Below are 21,443 nucleotides of genomic sequence, written 5' to 3' on the forward strand. Positions count from 1 at the left end.
CTAGAGATGTAAAAACAGTTCTATGGCCAAAAGTTCCCATCAAAATAAAACATAGGGCAGTGACGGCAAACCTTGGCACCATAGATTTTTTAGAACTACATTTCCTATGATGCTCATGCACTCTGCATTGTAGTTGAGCATCATGGGAGGTTTAGCTCCAAAAAATCTGGAGTGCCATGGTTCGCCATCACTGACATAGGGTGTCAAAATCCAATCCAAGGTAAATAACTGCCAACTTACAATAAAGGAAGAAACAGATTACAGAACTGAATTTTAGGCAAGAAAATACAATTGGCAGACAGTGAAAGGTATGGGACTCCACAATGCCTACTAACCTCACCATAACTGAATAATTAGTTTACAGCCCATTCATGTTTCCACTTTGTGTGTATTTACTATATGCGTGCCTCGTGAACGGTCATGTGTTTCTTTTATGCTTTTCTGCACTGTGTGTAAATCCCCCCAAAACAAGTATCATTAAAACTCTAAACCTTCTGCATTAATCAATGGTTAATGTAGTATAATACTCTACTAGAGTTTTCAGGTTGAGATACACATATGTATCCTACGTGCGTTGTAAGCCTAGCTAGGAGAGTAGACTTCCCAAAGGCCATCCAACACACCCACCCAATTGCCACCACTGGTCTAAGGCAAGTTCTTGGAGTGGAGACAAGCGTCGGTTAACAAGAAGCTTGCTATCTACGTTGTTGAGCATCTCGTCCAACCTTTTAGCTAGGCCTACAAAGCATGAAGGAACAATGGACTGTGTATTCCATGTACTTTGAACTAGGGATCGACCGATATAGCGGGAGCCAATATGCACTTTCCCCGATATATATCGGAATTATTTGGATTTACCGATATTGCCGATATTTTGGGAAAGTGCATGTACCGGGGTGATGCCTGCAGCTAGAGGCATCACCCCGGTACCCGCATCCATAGCCGACGGTCGGCTGACTTGTACTGACAACCGATGCGGCTGAGAAGCCGCTTGACTGTCAGTACAAGGAGCGGGAGGGAACGTCCCCCCCTCCCGACACCTTCCACAGCTCGCCCCGGGTCTCACGTCTCACCAGGAGATGGGCATCCTTCCTGCACCACCGCCGTCTGACTGGGTTTCCATTTTTTTTAATTCGGCGCCAAGTACCCGAAAGTGATGTCATGACATCACATCACTTCCAAGTACTGGCGGCGCAGAATTAAAAAAAAAAAAAACTTACAGCATTCAAAACAGCCAAACTTGGCGTTTTGAATGCTTTTAAGTGCAGAGGAGGGGTTTGGGGTCTTTTAGACCCCCAGATCCCTCCACCACAGTACCTGTAGGCATTAACCACTTACCGCATACTAACGTAGGTCTACGTCAGTAAACTTTGCGGTAGTGTACCGGGATGATGCCTCTAGCTAGAGGCATCATTCCAGTACCGTGGTTTGAAGCCGACGGTTGGCTTTCCGTCGGTACCGACCGATGCGGCTCGGGAGCCGCTCGATCGGTACCCGGGGGGGCGGGAGGGGACGTCCCCCCCCTCCCGCCGCCTTCCGTGGCTTTGCTCGGGGCTCCCGTCCCACCGGGAGCCCCGAGCACCCAGCCGGCGCGTCCGCCGGCTGGATGGAGTCCCGATGAATGCCGGAAACAGCATCGATCGGGGCTCCGTTGACGTAACCCGGAGGCGGCGTCCATGACGTCACTTCCGGGTTACTGTGCCGCAAAAGGCGGCAAATTTGAAAATCGGCTGTATGCAAAAACGCCGTTTTTGGCATTTTGCATACAGGGAAGTGTAGTGGAGGGGTCTAGGGTCTTTTAGACCCTCGATCCCTCCATAAAGTGTACCTGTCACGACATATTGCTGTCACAAGGGATGTTTACATTGCTTGTGACAGCAATAAAAGTGATCAGATTTTTTTTTTTTTTTTAAAACTGTAATAAAGTTAAAAAAATAAATAAAATAAATGGGAAAAAAAAAAAAAAAAAAAATTTAGCCGCCCCCGTCACCGTTAGCTCGCGCACAAAAAAAAACGTATACGCAAGTCGAGCCGCAAATGAAATCGCTGTTCAAACCACACATGTGAGGTATCGCCGCGATCGCCAGAGTGTGAGCAATATTTTAAAAAAAAGAGCTACACTCTACCTCTAAACTGGTAACCGTTAAATAAATTTAAAGCGTCGCAGATTGAGATCTCTATTGACCGTAGTTTGTCGACATCCCACGGGGGGGCGCAATTTTAAACCGTAACATGTTGGGTATCTATTTACTCGGCGTGACATGTTCTTTCACAATATACAAAAAAAATGGGCTAACTTTACTGTTTAGTATTTTTTAAATGCAGTGAAATGTGATTTTTCAAAATTTTTCCAAAAAAATGGCGCTTTATAGACCGCTGCGCAAATACCGCGTGACAAAAATTATTGCAATGACCGACATTTTATTCTTCAGAGTCTTTGCTAAAATAATATATATAATGTTTGGGGGTTCTAAGTTGTTTTCTAGGAAAAAATACTGATTTTAACTTGTGAACAAAATGTGTCAAAAATAGGCTCGGTCCTTAAGTGGTTAAAAAAAAAAAAATGTAATGTCTAAAAATATCGGCCGATACCGATATCCTATGACCAAAATATCGGCGTTAAAAAAACCCGATATCGGTCGATCATTACTTTGAACCCTGTGGGACAGAACAATGAAAAAATTAAGTGAGAATTCTTCTTGAAATCTGTACCAAAAATTAGCATTACATGGAACTACACTAGAAGATGAATAAAGCTGAGAGAGACAACACAGTGTAAGTAGTACTTTTTAAAATACTTATAATTTTATAATTCTACAGTTTTCCTTTTATTCTGATCAAAATGATTTTAATGCATAATCATTTTTGGACAATCTAGAGAGATGGTGAGTTCAGTACGGTTGTGTAGTCTTTACAAAAAAATCAAAACTTTACAGAAATTAGGAAACCCTGGACAATGGTTTGATTAGATGACAGGAAAGAGGAGATGAGACATCAAAGCCAAAAGCCGCACCACACAAACACAAACCTTCCAGGACGGGATCTTGGATGATGGCAACATGCCTGGACCAATGGTGTAATAGTGATAGTCTGGAACAGCGGAATAAGATCGGGTCCAGGGGCGGGACACTGGGAGCGGGAAATGGGTGAAATGGCCTGCCATAGGCATTTCGCCATAGTGATGATACCCATTAGACAGCTGGAGACAGACAACATGGAGGAGGAAAAAAACAAAAAAACAAAACAGGGAACAAAATGCAAAATCAATACAATGATAAAGGTGATTAAAATCAAGCTGAGATTGATCCACCTCTAAACCCAGGGGTAGCAGCCATTTTGTAGACAGCACCACAAAAAAAACAAAAAAAAACATAATAGAGGTGTTTCTAGAACACATTCTATGTTAAATTTTCTACCGTAGGTTAGGGTATGAAAGTGTACATCTATCTGTGGACAACACACTCCTTCCTTGGCTACAACTCTATTCTTGTAATATTGTACATGAGGCCTATTGAGGGATGATCATAACAATCTGCCGACAGTGACATAACTTAGGCCCATTTCTATAAATGCCTGTGAAGGTTCTTCTTTACCCAGGTCATGGTATAGTTAGTCGTAGTTAGTCACATTTAACTGGGCTTGAGGTGGTCAGCAGGCTGGCTTAGTGGTTAGTACTTCTGCCTTGAGTCCTTGATTTGAATTCTAACCAGGACACTACCAGCATGTAGTTTGCATGTCCTCTCCGTGCTTGCATGACATTTCCTCTGGGTACTCAAATAGGGCTTTTCCACTGCATGTAACCGAACGGTTCGACTCACTTTTGTGCTTTTCCACTGCTGGTACCGCATGGTATAGTGTAGGAACGGTTCGGTACGGTACGGTGGCGCTTTTCCACTGCATGGAACCGAACGGTACGGCTCTCAAAAACAGTACCACCTCGATTGCGGTTCCAAGAGGTACCATACCGGTACCATATCCCACAATCCTTTGCATGCAGTCACTACTAGCCACTGATTGGTCAGAGAATCCCACCCACCCCGTTGTTATCCCACCCACTTAATTTTAGTACTACTTTAGTGGAAAAGCAAACTATACCGTACCGTACTGAACCGCTCGAACACCGTACCATGCGGTACCAGCAGTGGAAAAGCAAATCGGGCCAAGCAGGGCCGAGCCGGTACTTGCAGTGGAAAAGTGCCAAAATTCCCCCCCCACACTCCAAAGACATGTTGGAACTTGGAAGGGTATTTTGCTCCTGTCTACAGTATATTGGCTTTATAATGTGTATGCATGCAAGGTAGGGAGCTTAGATTCTGGTCTCCTTGAGGGCAGAGACTGATGTGAATGTAAAGCACTGTGTAAATTGTGGGCGCTATATGAAGACCCAATAAAAAATAAATAAAAAAATGTTCTAATGCAGGGTTACTCAACCAAGGTTCCATGGAACCATAGGGTTCCTCCATAGGTTGCTGGGGGTTCCTTGAGCATTGAGCAATTTCTGCCTCTCAGATAAGTTAACTCTGACACCAATGAATTTTTAGCTATCTGTAGGGTGGTAATGCTTCCCATTGACCACAGGTGTAAGGAGCATTCTTCCCACTGACCATCACACTAAAAAGTCATTTTTAACAGGGGTTCCCTGAGACATGAAAGTTATTTCAAGAGCTCCTCCATGCTGAAAATGTTGAGAAAGGCTATTCTAATTAAATTAGAACTGAAGACATGCCTTGGATAAGCTCTAACATCTTCAACATTACAGAACAAGTCCAGTTGAATGTAACCAACTACAACCAGATATTTCTTTATATGAAATCTACTATGGGGCCTAGGCTAAATTCTCACAATTCGCTCACAAAATGGCTGCCTTCACCCAAGGTAATGATGGCTCTGTGCAAAATAAAAATAAAAAATATGATAAATGCAGCCCTCAAAAATTCCACTCGCCTACTAGCATTTTGCGAGTGGAATTTTGAGGCTGGCGAGCTGTGCATGCCGCCGCCGCCATTAACAGCAGGCGGCGATTACTTTTACTTTCTTTTTTAGAAAAGGATGGGCTCTAGGAGCAGAGCACTGCGTCCTGAGCCCACCCATTGTGTGACAATAGCGAATGAGTATTCGCTATTGTCACAGGGATCCTCCTCCTGATCCTCCTACTGGCCAATCAGGAGGCAGGTGTTTCCTGATTGGCTAAAAGGCGAACGATTGTAACTGGCCGAGGAGGAGGAGGAGGACTCGGGAGACACGGAGGACGCACAGGATTGATGAGAAGCCGCCTGCTGCAGGTAAGTGCACGCTGTGATCGCTCTGCAATTAAGGGGACATGCTGTGGGCGCTCTGCAATTAAGGAGACATGCTGTGGGCGCTCTGCAATTAAGGAGACATGCTGTGGGCACTGTACAATGAAAGGGGACATGCTGTGGGCACTGTACAATGAAAGGGGACATGCTGTGGGCACTGTACAATGAAAGGGGACATGCTGTGGGCACTGTGCAATGAAAGGGGACATGCAGTGGGCACTGTATAATGAAAGGGGACATGTTGTGGGCACTGTACAATGAAAGGGGATATGCTGTGGGCACTGTACAATGAAAGGGGACATGCTGTGGGCACTGTGCAATGAAAGGGGACATGCTGTGGGCACTGTGCAATGAAAGGGGACATGCTGTGGGCACTGTACAATGAAAGGGGACATGCTGTGGGCACTGTACAATGAAAGGGGACATGCTGTGGGCACTGTGCAATGAAAGGGGTCATGCTGTGGGCACTGTGCAATGAAAGGGGACATGCTGTGGGCACTGTGCAATGAAAGGGGACATGCTGTGGGCACTGTACAATGAAAGGGGACATGCTGTGGGCACTGTGCAATGAAAGGGGACATGCTGTGGGCACTGTGCAATGAAAGGGGACATGCTGTGGGCACTGTGCAATGAAAGGGGACATGCTGTGGGCACTGTGCAAAGAAAGGGGACATGCTGTGGGCACTGTACAATGAAAGGGGACATGCTGTGGGCACTGTGCAATGAAAGGGGACATGCTGTGGGCACTGTGCAATGAAAGGGGACATGCTGTGGGCACTGTGCAATGAAAGGGGACATGCTGTGGGCACTGTGCAATGAAAGGGGACATGCTGTGGGCACTGTACAATGAAAGGGGACATGCTGTGGGCACTGTGCAATGAAAGGGGTCATGCTGTGGGCACTGTGCAATGAAAGGGGACATGCAGTGGGCACTGTGCAATGAAAGGGGACATGCTGTGGGCACTGTGCAATGAAAGGGGTCATGCTGTGGGCACTGTGCAATGAAAGAGGACATGCTGTGGGCACTGTACAATGAAAGGGGACATGCTGTGGGCACTGTACAATGAAAGGGGACATGCTGTGGGCACTGTACAATGAAAGGGGACATGCTGTGGGCACTGTGCAATGAAAGGGGTCATGCTGTGGGCACTGTGCAATGAAACGGGACATGCTGTGGGCGCTCTGCAATGAAAGGGGACATGCTGTGGGCGCTCTGCAATGTAAGGGGACATGCTGTGGGCGCTCTGCAATTTAAGGGGACATGCTGTGGGCGCTCTGCAATGTAAGGGGACATGCTGTGGGCGCTCTGCAATTTAAGGGGACATGCTGTGGGCGCTCTGCAATGTAAGGGGACATGCTGTGGGCGCTCTGCAATGTAAGGGGACATGCTGTGGGCGCTCTGCAATGTAAGGGGACATGCTGTGGGCGCTCTGCAATGTAGAGGGCGTGTTTAGGGGCGGAGCAGGGTGGGGTTTGGGTGGGGCAACAAGTGGCGAGTAACTCTTAAGGCCTGGCTAGTAGCTCATGGCTTGAAATTTTGAGCCCTGATAAATGGACATGAAATAACAGTAGGGTAAATTGATGTGTGATAAAAAAAATACCATTAAACTCAATAACAATTTAAATGTGAAAGTATATGGAACCAACAGCATCCACATCCAAAATATCTTCACAACAAATATATACATAAAGCCCAGCTCATGATAATGGAAAATAAAAGAAAAAACTGCTGCAAAACCCCACATTACCAGAAAATAAACAAATTTTTATTATAAGGATTAGAAAAATAAAATGTTGGCGCATAAACAGATAGAATTAGATGGCAGATATATAGAAAGTTTAAAGTGGTTGCAAATCCATACATATACCCCCTGAAGTGACTAGCCTCGGGTGATACAAGAGAACTCATTTCCACATTAGGTTAGATTCACACTCTTGTGGGTGGTACGGCTTGCGCTTGTGCCGGCACAGCAGCCCGTTGATTTGAACGGGATTTGAATGGGATGCTGTACTTGTGGGAAACAAACAATAAGGTCCTGGCGCTGATCCGCTGAGCAACCTCCTTTTTCCTCATGAATTTCAGCAGTCACAGTGCCCTTCATTCACAGTGTAATGGTGCTTTCTGCAACATCAAGGACTGCCCAGCGAAGGAGACGAGATGAAGAGGATTCTGCTTAACCCTAGACTGGTCTGAAGACTTACTATCTGACTCATATATTCCAATGAGTCAGACGCGCTGTTATACCCAAGGGTGTCAAATATAATGGGATAACCTTCTCCTCCTTCCTCCTTTATAAATAAAGTTTTAGCAGTGGGGGCTATCACAGGCTCGTCTGTCCGTTAACTATGGGAATCAACCTGGATGTGGCTTCCGTGCGCAGGCTCCGCTCCCGTACGTGTTGCGTCACTCAAACAACAGCAGTAACACTTCTTAAGCTCTCTCAGGGGTGATGGCGAGAGATTGAGAAAAACATGTCTTGCTGCCCTGCTGTATCTTCTCAAAATGGTGGCTGAGTCACTTCCTGTACAGATTCTTGTGGGAAATGCAGGGAAAGAGTCCCTGGTCCTTTTAAAAAAAACACGGCCACATGGAAATGCACCGTATTTTTGGACCCGAAAAGCACTGCTTTTTCCGATTCTTGGGGTTTTTTTACCTTCATGCATTCTATGCATGAAGGTAAAAAACCTTCTGTGTGCAGCGGCCCCCGTAGTACTTACCTGAGCTCCATCGTGATCCAGCGATGTGCACTACAGTCTCGGCTCTCTTGGGACTCTCACCGCTCATTAGCTGAGACAGATTGGCTCCCACTGCTATCAATCACAGCCAGTGAATCAATGAGCAGAGAGAGGGGGCTGGGCTGAGAATTAACACCCAGAGATGTGAGATGTGAATGGACACCCAGAGCTGCGGCTCGGGAGTGTGCCCGCTTGGGTGCCCCCACAGCAAGCTGCTTGCTCTGGGGGCACTTGGCAGGAGAGAGGTGTCCTCCTCCTCCCCCCCTCCCTGCCTGTCAGCTCCGACTGCTGCTATAATTTAGTTACATAGTTACATAGTTAGTGAGGTTGAAAAAAGACATCAGTCCATCCAGTTCAACTTATGATGTGTGTGTGTGTTTGCTTTTAACCGTACATTGTATACCCCTGTATGTTGTGGTCTTTAAGGTGTCCATCTAATAGTTTTTTTAAACTATCAATGCTCCCTGCCGATACGACTGCTTGTGGAAGAGAATTCCACATCCTTACTGCTCTTACAGTGAAGAACCCCTTACGCACTTTAAGGTTAAACCGCCTTTCCTCAAGTTTTAGTGAGTGGCCACGTGTCTTATTGTATCTCCTCTCTCTGAATAGTTTGTTCCTTATGCTCGGGTCGCCAGTACAGTATTTGTACATTGATATCATATCCCCCCTCAATCGTCTCTTCTCCAGAGAGAATAGGTTCAGTGTTTGTAGCCTTCCCGCATAGCTGATGTCCTCCATTCCCCTAATTATTTTTGTTGCCCTTCTCTGCACTTTCTCCAATTCCAGCACATCCTTCCTGAGGACCGGTGCCCAGAACTGGACAGCATACTCCAGATGTGGCTGGACCAGAGTCTTGTAGAGTGGGAGAATAATCTCTTTATTTCTGGAGTGAATCCCCTTTTTTATACAACCCAGTATTCTGTTGGCTTTGCTTGCGGCGGCTTGGCATTGCATGCCACTGCCAAGCCTGTTGTCTACCAGTACCCCCAAGTCCTTTTCCATCCTAGACTCACCCAGAGGTTCCCCCCCTAGTGAGTAGCTTGCTTTCTGGTTTCTGGCCCCCAAGTGCATTACTTTACATTTTTCAACATTAAATCTCATCTGCCATGTAGTTGCCCACCCCGTTATTTTGTTCAGGTCTGCTTGCAAGATTTCCACATCCTGCATAGAAGATATTGGCAAGCCTAATTTAGTATCATCTGCAAATACTGAGATTGTACTAGATATCCCCTCCTCTAGATCATTTATGAATAAATTAAACAGGATTGGTCCCAGGACAGAACCCTGGGGGACCCCACTTTCCACACCCGCCCAACCCGAGTACTCCCCATTAATCACCACCCTCTGTACTCTCCCCTGGAGCCAGTTCTCTATCCAGGTACTCACCTTATGGTCCATACCTACCTTCCTTAGTTTGTGCAGTAAGCGTTTGTGGGGAACGGTGTCAAAGGCCTTTGCAAAGTCCAGATACACCACATCCACAGGCTGACCTTTATCTAGGTGGCAGCTCACTTCATCGTAGAAGGTTAATAGATTGGTTTGGCACGAACGATTTTTCATGAATCCATGCTGATTACTACTTATAATACCGTTTTCATTACTAAAGTCTTGTATGTGGTCCCTTATCATCCCCTCCAAAATTTTGCAGACTACTGATGTTAGGCTGACCGGCCTATAGTTACCCGGGATATATCTCAGCCCCTTTTTAAATATTGGTACCACGTTGGATTTTTTCCAATCAGCTGGCACCATACCTGTCTGTAAACTATCCTTAAAGATCAAGAATAATGGTCTGGCAATCACCTGGCTGAGCTCATTAAGAACCCTCGGGTGCAAGCCATCCGGTCCCGGGGATTTATTTATGTTAAGTTTCTCTAGTTTAGCTCTAAGTCTATCCTCTGTTAGCCATGGCGGCACTTCCTGAGGTGTATTATTTAGTTCGGCCTTACAAGCAAGGTTCGTGTAGCCCCCCGATTCCTTTGTGAAGACTGAAGAAAATAAATTATGTAACACTTCCGCCTTTTCTCTGTCCTCTGTGGCCATTTTTCCTTTATCATCTTTTATGGGGCCAATGTGTTCTGGCCTCGCTTTCCTACTGTTTATATACTTAAAGAACTTCTTGGGGTTCTTTTTACTCTCCTCCGCTATATGTCTCTCGTGTTCTATTTTAGCCGCCCTGATTTCGTCTTTACATTTCTTATTACACTCTTTGTAATGCTTAAATGCTGCCAATGACCCCTCAGTCTTGTATTTTTTGAAGGCCTTTTCTTTAGCTCTAATATACATTTTTATGTTGGAGTTTAGCCACCCAGGGTTTAGTTTTGCTCTTTTAAATTTATTTCCCTGTGGAATGCACTGGTCAATCCCCTTGTTAAGTATGCTCTTGAAGCACTCCCATTTTTCCTCCGTGTTCTTTGTTCCCAGGGTTCTATCCCATTTGATATTTTCTAGAAGCGAGCGCAGTTTAGGGAAATTGGCTCTTTTGAAATTCAGTGTCCTTATATTACCCTTGTGTTTCCTATTACTGTAATTAATACTGAAACCAATTGACCTATGGTCACTGTTGTCCCGTATTTCTATATCCGTGAGCAGGTCTGTATTGTTGGTAATCAGTAGGTCAAGTACCGCATTGTTTCTTGTCGGTGCATTCACCATCTGACCCATGAAATTGTCCTGCAAAACATTTAGGAACTGCCGAGCCTTGGCTGAGTGTGCGGTTCCTTCTGCCCAGTCTATATCTGGATAATTAAAGTCCCCCATTATAATGACATTTCCCATCCTTGCTGCCAATCCTATCTGTAACATGAGGTCCGCCTCACTCTCCTCCCTCTGGTTGGGGGGCCTATAGCATACGCCCAATATTACCTTCCCCACCGTGCTTTCCCTTTGAAGCTCTACCCATAGGGATTCTGCCTCGTCCTTAGCTCCATTATTAATATCATCCCTCATATTTACCTGTATACTGTTCTTAATATACAGACATACCCCTCCCCCTTTTTTACCCTCTCTATCCCTGCGATAAAGGGAATACCCCTGAATGGTCGCCATCCAGTCATGAGAGCTGTCAAACCAAGTCTCCGTTATCCCCACAAAATCGAAGTCCTCCTCAAACATTAGCAGCTCCAGCTCTCCCATCTTGTTGGCCAGGCATCTGGCATTGGTATACAAGCCTCGTAATTTTGATCGGTTACAATTTCTGAGTGTTCTTTCTACAATCCCCTGTGTTACATTAAATAAGGTGTCCCAGTGTTTGTGGTTTTGTAAAAATAAGCCGATGTATATCTTTTTCATAGCGCCGCTCACGTGACCAGCCACCTCTCTCCTCCTAGCTTATGTCAGTGAGGGTTTCTCTGCCCCTCCCACTGTAGCTGTCAGACTGGGAGAAGAAAGAGGAGGCCAGTCAGGTGAGCGCCAAGTGGTGCTATAAAAGGTATAGAATGGCCTATCTTTACAAAAACACATGCACTGGATACATCAGTTAATGTAACACAGGGGATTGTAGAAATGACACTCTGTGGCTTAAAGTGGATGTAAACACCATTCATAAAATCTGACCTGGGCACATATCTGTAGTGTTTACTGATCTCCCTCCAAAGCCCTAAGTCCTGTGTCTTTATGCTGCTCTGTTCCTTCAACATGATAACTTCTGACAAGTTCTCCGACACAGCAGATAAAAGCAGCTGGAAATTTGTGTGGGGGTGGGTGCATAGAGCTAGATTAGCAGAGAGCTGGTCTATTCACAGCACAGCTCTGCATGTTTATACCTTCATCTTCCTATCTGGAAGGAGGTGTGCCTTTCCTCCAATCAGGTGTCCCACAGTGTATGCCCAGACTCCCCACCCAGTGCTGGAATAGGAAGAGAAAATTCTAACATGATGTTCACTTTTTAAACAGTGTAGAAAGCGGGAGAGAGCAGATATACATGTAAAATTTATGTAGGGAGATTTCTTTCATCTCTGTGTATCATCTGAGGTTGTTCACTTCACTGGGTATATGTGAGGGTTAAATCCACTTTTGCAAAGCATGCTCTTAATGGCACCTGTGCCAAGTGGCTGACCTCCTGTGTTCAGAATGCAGTGGGGCAACCAGGACACGGAAGCCATTGGAGATCACTGGATAGGGTCTACTTCAGTGATTTTCAGCTTGCAGGGGCATCAGTCAGGTATGGCATATACTGTACATATGGCCAATGTAACTGTATACAATATCCACACCTGGAAGTCCTCTTTAGCATATTCTTTCATTTTTTTCACCATCAATCAGTGATCTGCTTATCATGCATGATTCATATTAATATTGTCATTTTCTTTTCATTCCTAACAAGTAACAGTTTTGTTTTACTTATACTACTATTGTATCTTCTTTTACTTATTCTATATACTATATTCCACATACTTCTATGTCATTTTTCTCAGCAAGCTAGTGACCAATCACTTATTTTTCCTAGGTAACACATTATACCTATAAAAACTTCAATAAAGGAAAGGAAACCAAAATATCCTGAATTCTGTACACAACCTGCCTGTGTATATTCGTATCTTTTACACAGGGTCATTTATTATTCTGATTTGTTGGTTCTTAGATCAGTTGACCTGTAAAATTATTACAATTTTAATTTTATCTTGATTACAGATTACCTGAGATTGCAACAGTGCAAGAAACAATATGAAAAGGTATTAGTTTGGATGCTACAAAATAATTGTTAGTTCCCAGGTAATCAGCAGCTGTACATATTGTAATACAGGAACACTTCAATGGCTGAAAAAACATATTCACCTTGTCAGTGGAGGCCCACGCTCCCATGGTGGACCCGGAGCTCACAGATGTGGGAGAACTACACTCGCTGACCGACTGGCAGGTTTCAGACGCTTCAGAGGAGGCAGAGCTGCATGAATTCTGGAAACATGGGAGACGTATGAACGGAATATTGTGAGCAATCAATAAAGCACAGGAAAGCAAAAGGAAAGAAGAAGCTAAAACATCACTGTTTTACATAGTTACATAGTAGGTGAGGTTGAATAAAGATAATAGTCCATCCAGTTCAACCTGTGTAGGTGTGTGTGGCTGTAATCATCTCACATAGCCCTTAATGTTCTGATCCTTGAGATGTACGTCTAAGAGTCTTTTGAAAGCCACCATACTTCCCGCAGAAACCACCTCTTGTGGTAGAGAATTCCACAATCTTGTAGCCCTAACAGTAGAGAACCCCCCACGTTGCCTGAGGTTAAAATGCTTCTCCTCTAATCGCATTGTATGTCCTCGAGTCCTCATGCAATCCCTTCGACTGAACAGCTTTTTTTCTAAGCTGAGATCCCCATTGAGATATTTATCCTTCATATAAGATAGGGCCAGGGACTATTCATAGGATTCAGATATATTGGGCAGACTAGATGGGCCAAATGGTTCTTATCTGCCGACACATTCTATGTTTCTATGTTTATAAATTGCTATCATGTCCCCCCTCAGGCGTCTCTTCTCCAGGGAGAATAAATCGAGCGATTGCAGCCGCTCTTCATAGTTAAGGTTATCCAATTCCCTAATCAGTTTAGTTGCCCTTCTCTGGACTCTCTCCAGCTCCAACACATCCCTCCTGAGGACTGGCGACCAGAACTGGACAGAATACTCCAGATGCGGTTGGACCAGAGTTTTATAAAGTGGAAGGATTATAGTCTTATCTCTGGAATACATCCCTTTCTTTATGCATGCTAATATTCTGCTGGCTTTGGCAGCTGCCGCTTGACATTGCATGCTGTTGCCTAAACTATCATCAACCAAGACTCCCAGATCCTTCTCCATTTTTGATTCCCCCAAGGGTTCCCCTCCTAACGTGTATTGTGCTTTTATGTTTCTAGTCCCCAAGTGCAAAACCTTACACTTTTCCACATTAAACCTCATTTGCCAAGTCGTTGCCCACTCCGTTATTTTATCCAGGTCATTCTGTAGGATATCTGCTTCATGCTGTGCAGTTATTGCCCTGCCCAATTTTGTGTCATCTGCAAAAACTGATATGGAACTACTGATCCCGTCCTCAATGCTGTTTATGAATAAATTGAACAAGGTTGGTCCCAGGACTGAGCCCTGGGGCACCCCGCTTACTACCTCAGACCAGTCTGAGTATGCGCTGTTTATTACCACCCTTTGGACACGGCCTTTTAGCCAGTTCCGTATCCAAGAGCACACCCTGCTGTCGATACCTGCAGACCTTATTTTATAAATTAAGTGCTTGTGGGGAATTGTATCAAATGCCTTAGCGAAATCCAAGTACACCACATCCACTGGTCTGCCCCTATCTAGCTCACAGCTCACCTCCTCGTAGAATGTTAAGAGATTGGTTTGACAAGAACGCCCATTTGTTAGACTGTATGGGAATCCAAATTGCTTTAATTATTCAAAATATGATCACATAAAACAGCCAACATGTTTCAGAGGCCAAAAACACTTCCCCCTTCATCAGGGATCAGTGAACTTTAACAAGGCCTAGATTGACTTCGTAAAATGAACTATGAGATAGATCTGTAGTCTGCTAATAAAGAGATCAAGAAGGATGCATTCAGATGGGTGATCAGACCCGTCCCTCATATCTGAGCCGCTGTCTGCAGGGGCGCACTAGGAGCTTCTGGCTTTTCCTGCTCTGTACTTTTACAGGTAGGGGAGTTGTACTGATGCCACCCCTGGTCGGTTTTTGTGTCTTTTAGCCACTCATAACCTCTAGCACAGAACTGAGGGGGTTTTAGGGCACTTCCTGAGCTCCGTGGAACAAGTCTGATAGGCGGGTGGGCGGGGACAGAAGCCAGCTGAAGAGTGGGAGAGAGAACACAGCACTCGCAACACTCTAGCTCCTTCCTTCCCAGGCTGACAGGAGAAGTGATACTGCTATCATTACTCCTGTCAGCAGCGGCACCCCCCTCAATGCAGCGCCCGGGGAAGTTTCCCCCCTGCCCCCCCCCCCCTCCTAGTTTTGGCCTTGCTTGTAACCAGTACACAGCAAATCTTTCAGGATACAAATTGAGAAGCTGGCATTGACAACCTATTTTTGAATCGTAAGGACTTACTTAATCTGCTTAACTGGCCATATACTAGTAGAATTTTACTGCAATTTTTTTTTTGTTTTAATACCATTCTATTTCCTAATCATCAATCGGGTCAAACTGATGTTTGAATTCAACCAAAGTGGGGAGAATATTTAAAAGAACAAGGACAACATTTTTTTTTAAGAACAAACAAATTTCTAACCATGTATTTGGTTTTGTTCAGAAATAAAATGTTATTGCTGTCCGTATCTCCGTATTCCATATTTTCCTTTAAAAAGGAAGAAAACCCTCCTCTGCAACTTTTACCTATAAGTGCGCCCAGGGCTGCTGTTAGAAATCACGAGGCCCCGTACAGACTACCTGGCAGGGCCCCCTCAAGAAAATATTAAAGATATATTTAGCTAAAATTACAACAAAAATCACTATTATCAGACACAAATATAACATAACTCGCATAATTCCTGCTAAATCTAAAAAAAAAAAAAAAAACATGTTAAATAAAAAAGATGATGAGATGAGAAAAATATACAGGCTGGGCAGTTGGAGCTCAGTGATCAGAGAGACAGAGAGAGAGAAACAAAGTTATAATTTACAAATAAACTCCTGAGCAGAGATAAGTGCTGGGAGGGGGGCCCCACACAAGGGAGGGGGATTAGTGAGGGACGACTGTCTCTTTCTCAACAGATAAAAGCTGATAGCAGGGAGAGGGACAGAGGGACAGAGATCAGATTCAGGTGCTGGAGGAAGATTTCTGTAATTGTTGTCCATCACTAATCCCCCTCTCTGTGTGGGCCCCCCCCCGTGTGCTTGGGCCCCCTACAAGAGGGCTGGTGGTCCCCCCCTATCAGCAGCCCTGAGTGCGCCTATGATAAGGCTTACCTATAGGTACTGTAAATATCTCCTAAACATGCACCGTTTAGGAGATATTTACCTTACATGCAGCCAGTGACATCACTGGCGTATGCGCTCTGAAGGAACGGCCGCTGGTGCAGTTCCTTCAGAGCCCCGTGTGCGTGAGTGACATCACCGCGGCTCTGGCCAATCAGATGGGCGGATGCCGCGATCCCAGAAGACGGGCGACTGAACATGTCGCCTGTCATTCAGCTAAGCGGGCGGCACAGCGGTGGCTCGTTCTAAGGTAAGTATGCAATGCACACTAGCTCATTATGTGTTTCTCTTTCAGGTTGAAAAAAAAAATTTTTTTATGGGTTTACAACCTCTTTAAGCAGAACTAAATCCATCAATTTAAGGGTTTCAAAACAGTTACATTGCTGGAATGCCGGGATTGCTAACTGTCACATTTACTTGTGCTTTCAACCAAACTGTTAAACCATCAAATGGCTGATGTCATAAATGATCACATAAAACAGAGGCCAAGATGGCAGCTTCCTTGGCTGAAAACAATAGGAGGGTTTAGTTCCGCTTTCATTTCCGGTCTGAAACAAGTTGTCACTGGGACAGGGAGTAAGGAAAAATCTCCCCAACAAGGCCTCAGACTGAAATAAAATCCCAATGGGAGTTCTGACAATGCCCAACTCTATTAAGAAAAAGTTTCAGTTTGAGAACCAAGTTTTTGGAACATACAGTCCAATAACGGTGTTGATGAGCACCATGACCAATGACACTTAACAGACTCCAAATCACACAGACTTCTGGCTTACCTGGTTGACAGCTTCCGGTGGCATAGGCGATGGAGACTTTGACTGAAAAGCATCTTGGGAAATGAAGCCAGAATCATGGGAGGAGACGCTGGAAAGCCTCATCGGTGCCTGCTGGGGCAGATTGGAGCTGCGATAGCGATAGTGTGAAGTAGGTGAGTGTGAGTGCGAGCCGCTCGACCTCGAGTCACTACTGTTAACGCTGTTCAGACTGCTGTGTGAGACAAGGGGAAGGTGGGAGAGGAGAATACGAGGGGGTTAGCAAAATGTGGGGGCAGAAGGGTGAGGGGGAATGAAAAGAAAAAAAATGGAAAGGGAAAAAGGGAAGGGGAAAAAAATCAAGCACCAAATTATAACTCCACAAATTTCCAGCAAGCAGGCAGCAAGACCGACAAATGACACACAGACACACTTAGTACAATGACTGCAGTATCCCACATTTCAGGTTGTTGGAGATGCTTCTTCAGGATGCCTGCTACAAGCTAGTGCTGCTGTATTGTGGTCAGAGGAAAAAAAAATTAAAGAAAGCTGCACCTCTGTCATGTTTCTTTTCTTCAACTTCAAAAAAATGTTATTGCCACTTGGATAAATTTGCAGCAAACTAGAGCACATTGCTCTGCAAACCCTATTCCAACTCCTCTGATTTGTTTCACCCCAAATGTTATAGTATAGACCAGTGGTTGTCACCTTATGAGCTATAGGGGGGCCTCAAATGTGGCCCCTGACATCACAAAAGGCCCACATAATGTTCTTTATATGCAGTGCTTGGGAGGTCTGTCAGAGACTGCAGACCTAATAGAGGAAATGATGGTGAGAGAGTGTGGACAGGATAAATTATTGGTTGGAGATATGCAGAAGACAATATGAAACTGGGTACATGTTACATGAGGCTAGTAGGGAGCAGTGCTATTACCCTAATCAATGTTCCCAATACAGACTGCTGAGATCCGAGGCCTGACATTATATACCAAAGGGCCACATGGGGCCCTCTGACCATAGGTTGGGCACCATGGATCTAGACCAAATATTTACTAGTCAAGAAAAAAAAAAGTTTGATAAATGGGTGAATCAAATTAAAACAAATTCATTCATTTTTCTTGTTTTCTTGGGAGTTTTATTTTAATCAGCAAGATATGATTTGGAACCGAAAAAGAAAAAAAAAATCAGTAAAACCAAGCAAAGAACTTTAAAATAAACTTCAGTCCATCACAGTCCCCATCAGAGCCTCTTTATATTAGAGTCCCTATCAAAGCTCCCCTTTTACATCTGAGTTCCCCTATATCAGACTCCCCATCAAAGTCCCCCCTTGCATCAGAGTTCCCATCAGAGCTACCTTATATCAAGGACCTCCTCAAAGTCCCCCCTTACATCAGAGTTCCCATCAGAGCTACCTTATATCATGGACCTCCTCAAAGTCCCCCCTTACATCAGAGTTCCCATCAGAGCTACCTTATATCATGGACCTCCTCAAAGTCCCCCCTTACATGAGAGTTCCCATCAGAGCTACCTTATATCATGGACCTCCTCAAAGTCCATTCTTTCATCAGAGTTCCCATCAGAGCTCCCTTATATCATGGACCTCATCAAAGTCCCCCCTTACATCAGAGTTCCCATCAGAGCTACCTTATATTATGGACCTCCTCAAAGTCCCCCCTTACATCAGAGTTCCCATCAGAGCTACCTTATATCATGGACCTCCTCAAAGTCCATTCTTTCATCAGAGTTCCCATCAGAGCTACCTTATATCATGGACCTCATCAAAGTCCCCCCTTACATCAGAGTTCCCATCAGAGCTACCTTATATCAAGGACCTCCTCAAAGTCCATCCTTTCATCAGAGTTCCCATCAGAGCCCCTGGTTTATCAGAGTCCCCATTAACATTCCCCCTTATATCAGAGACCTCATCAAAGCCCCCCCCCCCCCACCCTTATATCAGAGTTCCTCTTCCATCAGAGTCCCCATCTGAGTCCCCCCTAACATCAGAGGGTGAATATAATGTTGCCAAAGACCGGTTGTGGCCCAGGGGTCATAAACCAGAGACAGCTGGTCTCAACTATGCCAAATTTGGGGTAAATCGCAACAGAGGAGTGGGAGCAGGGCCTGGTGGACAGTAACCTGCTCTAGTTTTTTGTAAATTCATTCAAGTGACAGTAACGTTTTTAAAGCTGAAGAAAAAAAACATGGCGGTGGTGCAGCTTTCTTTGATTGATTTCAGTGCATTAGGAATAGACAGGCCTTGAGCCGACACCCAAGGTCAGCGGGTAAGTCATAAGAACACCTGGAGCAGTATCCTTTTGTGAATTTTCATCAGAGACTCCAGTTTATGGAACTTTGGAGGTGTAAGATACTTATTGTATCCCACAGCAACCAACCCGCCTGCTAATATAATTTTTCACAGTCCAGGCTTAAATCAAAGCAGCTGATTGGCTGCCATGCACATTAATAAAGAAATGAGCAAAATCTATCCAATGAGAGGACATTTGTTTTTTTTTTTTGTTTTTTTAGAGTGAAGTGGAGAAGGGTGGGAACCTCTATCAGGTGTTACTACTGTCTCTGTCCCTGTAGATGAGATCTCCTCTCTTCCTATGTGGTCAGGAAGTAGAGTGAAATCACTGAAGCAAGGACACGAAAGGCAATAAAAGAATTGACAGATGATATAATTCTTATCTATGGCAACAAAATCTAAAAAATATGTTTTGCCTGGAGCTGGATTTTTTGCACATTTCTATGCATATATTGGGCATGTTTTCCTCTTTATACTGTATCTGTACAACCCATAATCCAAATTTAGCAGAATCGGCATGTGTCAGCTAACTTAACAAAAGCTTTATGACTAATCTTCCCACCTAAATCATTATATATATATATATATATTTAAGGACATAGGACTCAGCAATAGTGGGGATTGACAGAAAGTATCTGCACAAAGCATTGGCTGGTGGCACTCAAAGAGAGGAAGTTTATAAGTGTATTCCCGACAATAGACACAGTGACTGTAAGTGGGAAGGTGTTTTAAGATTTTAAAAAAGTAGACAGGGTGTTAAATACACAAAACACTTGCTGCTACAAACACGTCATCCCATATGTTAAAATTTAATGGAACAAGTGCAAGGTTTCAAGAACCCAAGTGTGAATGGACCCTACAAATTTAATTTTAACCACAAGGTGGCACTGTAGTAATATAAAATGCAACCCCGCAGACTGCAGAGCATATCCAATGAAACTGACATGAGCAACAGTTTAAAGGATTTAGTATATATTATTGCTACATAAGCCATTCTGTATCAAAATTCAAGTTGTCACTTTCATTAAATATGGAAGTGTGGTGTACATGCCCCAGAAATCTAATTTGGGTCGGTGTGACTGGCTCACTGCTGAGATACAAATCAAATTCCAGGCATCCCCTGCCACAGGAGATTCATTTTTGTTGAAGTTTCTCCACTGTAAAAGGATGCAGACACTGCAACTTTTCACATTACAGCACTCAGATTGCACCAGGTGGTTCTCATGAAGGCAGGTTCTCCCCAGGGGAGGACTGGGCCAGGGGGCAATTGCCCCCCGGGCCACTCTGATGCGCCGTAAAAATGCTGCACCGCTTCCACCACAGACATGCCTAAAGGATTCCTGGTGAAGAGAAGTAAAACGTCCCCACTGCTGACCTACTGAGTGTGGGATGAAGACAAGGACAGAGCGCAGACCTCTTCCCCAGCATGGATGGTGTAAACTGTGTCTGAGCAGAGGCCGGTTCCATGCCCCATTGGAGACTCTCCTCCCCCAGGCCGCCCTGACCGAGCTGAGCTAGCTTCCCCAACCGTCCCCTGCTGAGCAGGTCGGGAAGCTGGATTCAGCCAGTGAGTAGAGAGTACCTGGAGCAAAGCTTCAGCCTGGAATGGGGGTCAGGAGGAGGCCGGGGAGAGGGAGAGTGGGAGAGGGCCGAGTCGCTGCACCATGGGCCTCTGGTTTGTACTTGCCCCCTGGGCTGAAAGTTGCCAGTCTGCCCCTGGTTCTCCCATAAATCAATTTGAGAAATTATATACAAACATTTAACACACACACGTACGTGCATATCATAAATTAGATCATCAAAAAGTTAATTTATTTCAGTAATTAAATTCCTATTTTATATAGATGCGTTACACACAGAGTGATATATTTCAACCATTTCTTTTTTAATTTCAATGATTATGGCTTACAGCTAGTGGAAAAATCTAAATTCAGTATCTCAGAAAATCAGATTACTAAATGAGACCATTAACAAAAAAAAACAAAAAAAAGGATTTTTAATACAGAAATGTTGGTTTACTGAAAAGTATGTCCATGTACATTATAGTATATCATACTTAGTCAGGACTCCTTTTTCATGAATTACTGCATCAATGCGGCGTGGCATAGAGGTGATTAGCCTGTGGCATTGCTGAGGTGTTATAGAAGCCCAGGTTCTTCCTCTTGACAATACCCCACAGCAGGGCCGGTACAAGGGGTGGGCGGGAGGGGCGGCTGCCCTGGGCGGAGTGTGGGAGGAGTGTGGGAGGGGGCGCCAAAACACTGAAGAATCACCTTTATTCTAAGCTCCTGTGTTGCTAAAACATGTCCAAAATCAGAGCCAACAATGCGCCCATATCTTCTGCAGGCTTCCCGCCCCTTGCTGGAAAGGAGAGAAACACTCTCCTGGGCACAGGTTTCGTACAGGCTGGCTGGTTGGATGGGGACCGTGAGAG

At 44.7% G+C, this 21,443-nt stretch overlaps 1 protein-coding gene across 1 annotated transcript in view; it reads right to left on the reverse strand.

The window, feature by feature from the left end:
* Positions 1–21,443, reverse strand: part of LOC309556572 (protein MTSS 1-like) — a gene marked incomplete at its 5' end in the record, with an annotated part of 70,072 nt that overhangs the window by 13,970 nt on the left and 34,659 nt on the right. The window contains 3 exons of the mRNA XM_082259016.1: positions 3,029–3,199; positions 12,813–12,932; positions 16,729–16,939. Of these exons, the coding sequence (XP_082115142.1) occupies positions 3,029–3,199; positions 12,813–12,932; positions 16,729–16,939 (502 nt within the window). The remainder of the gene's footprint in view (positions 1–3,028; positions 3,200–12,812; positions 12,933–16,728; positions 16,940–21,443) is intronic.

Source organism: Pelophylax lessonae (genome assembly GCF_965119305.1).
Source record: "Pelophylax lessonae genome assembly, chromosome: 5".
Lineage (NCBI taxonomy): Eukaryota > Metazoa > Chordata > Amphibia > Anura > Ranidae > Pelophylax > Pelophylax lessonae.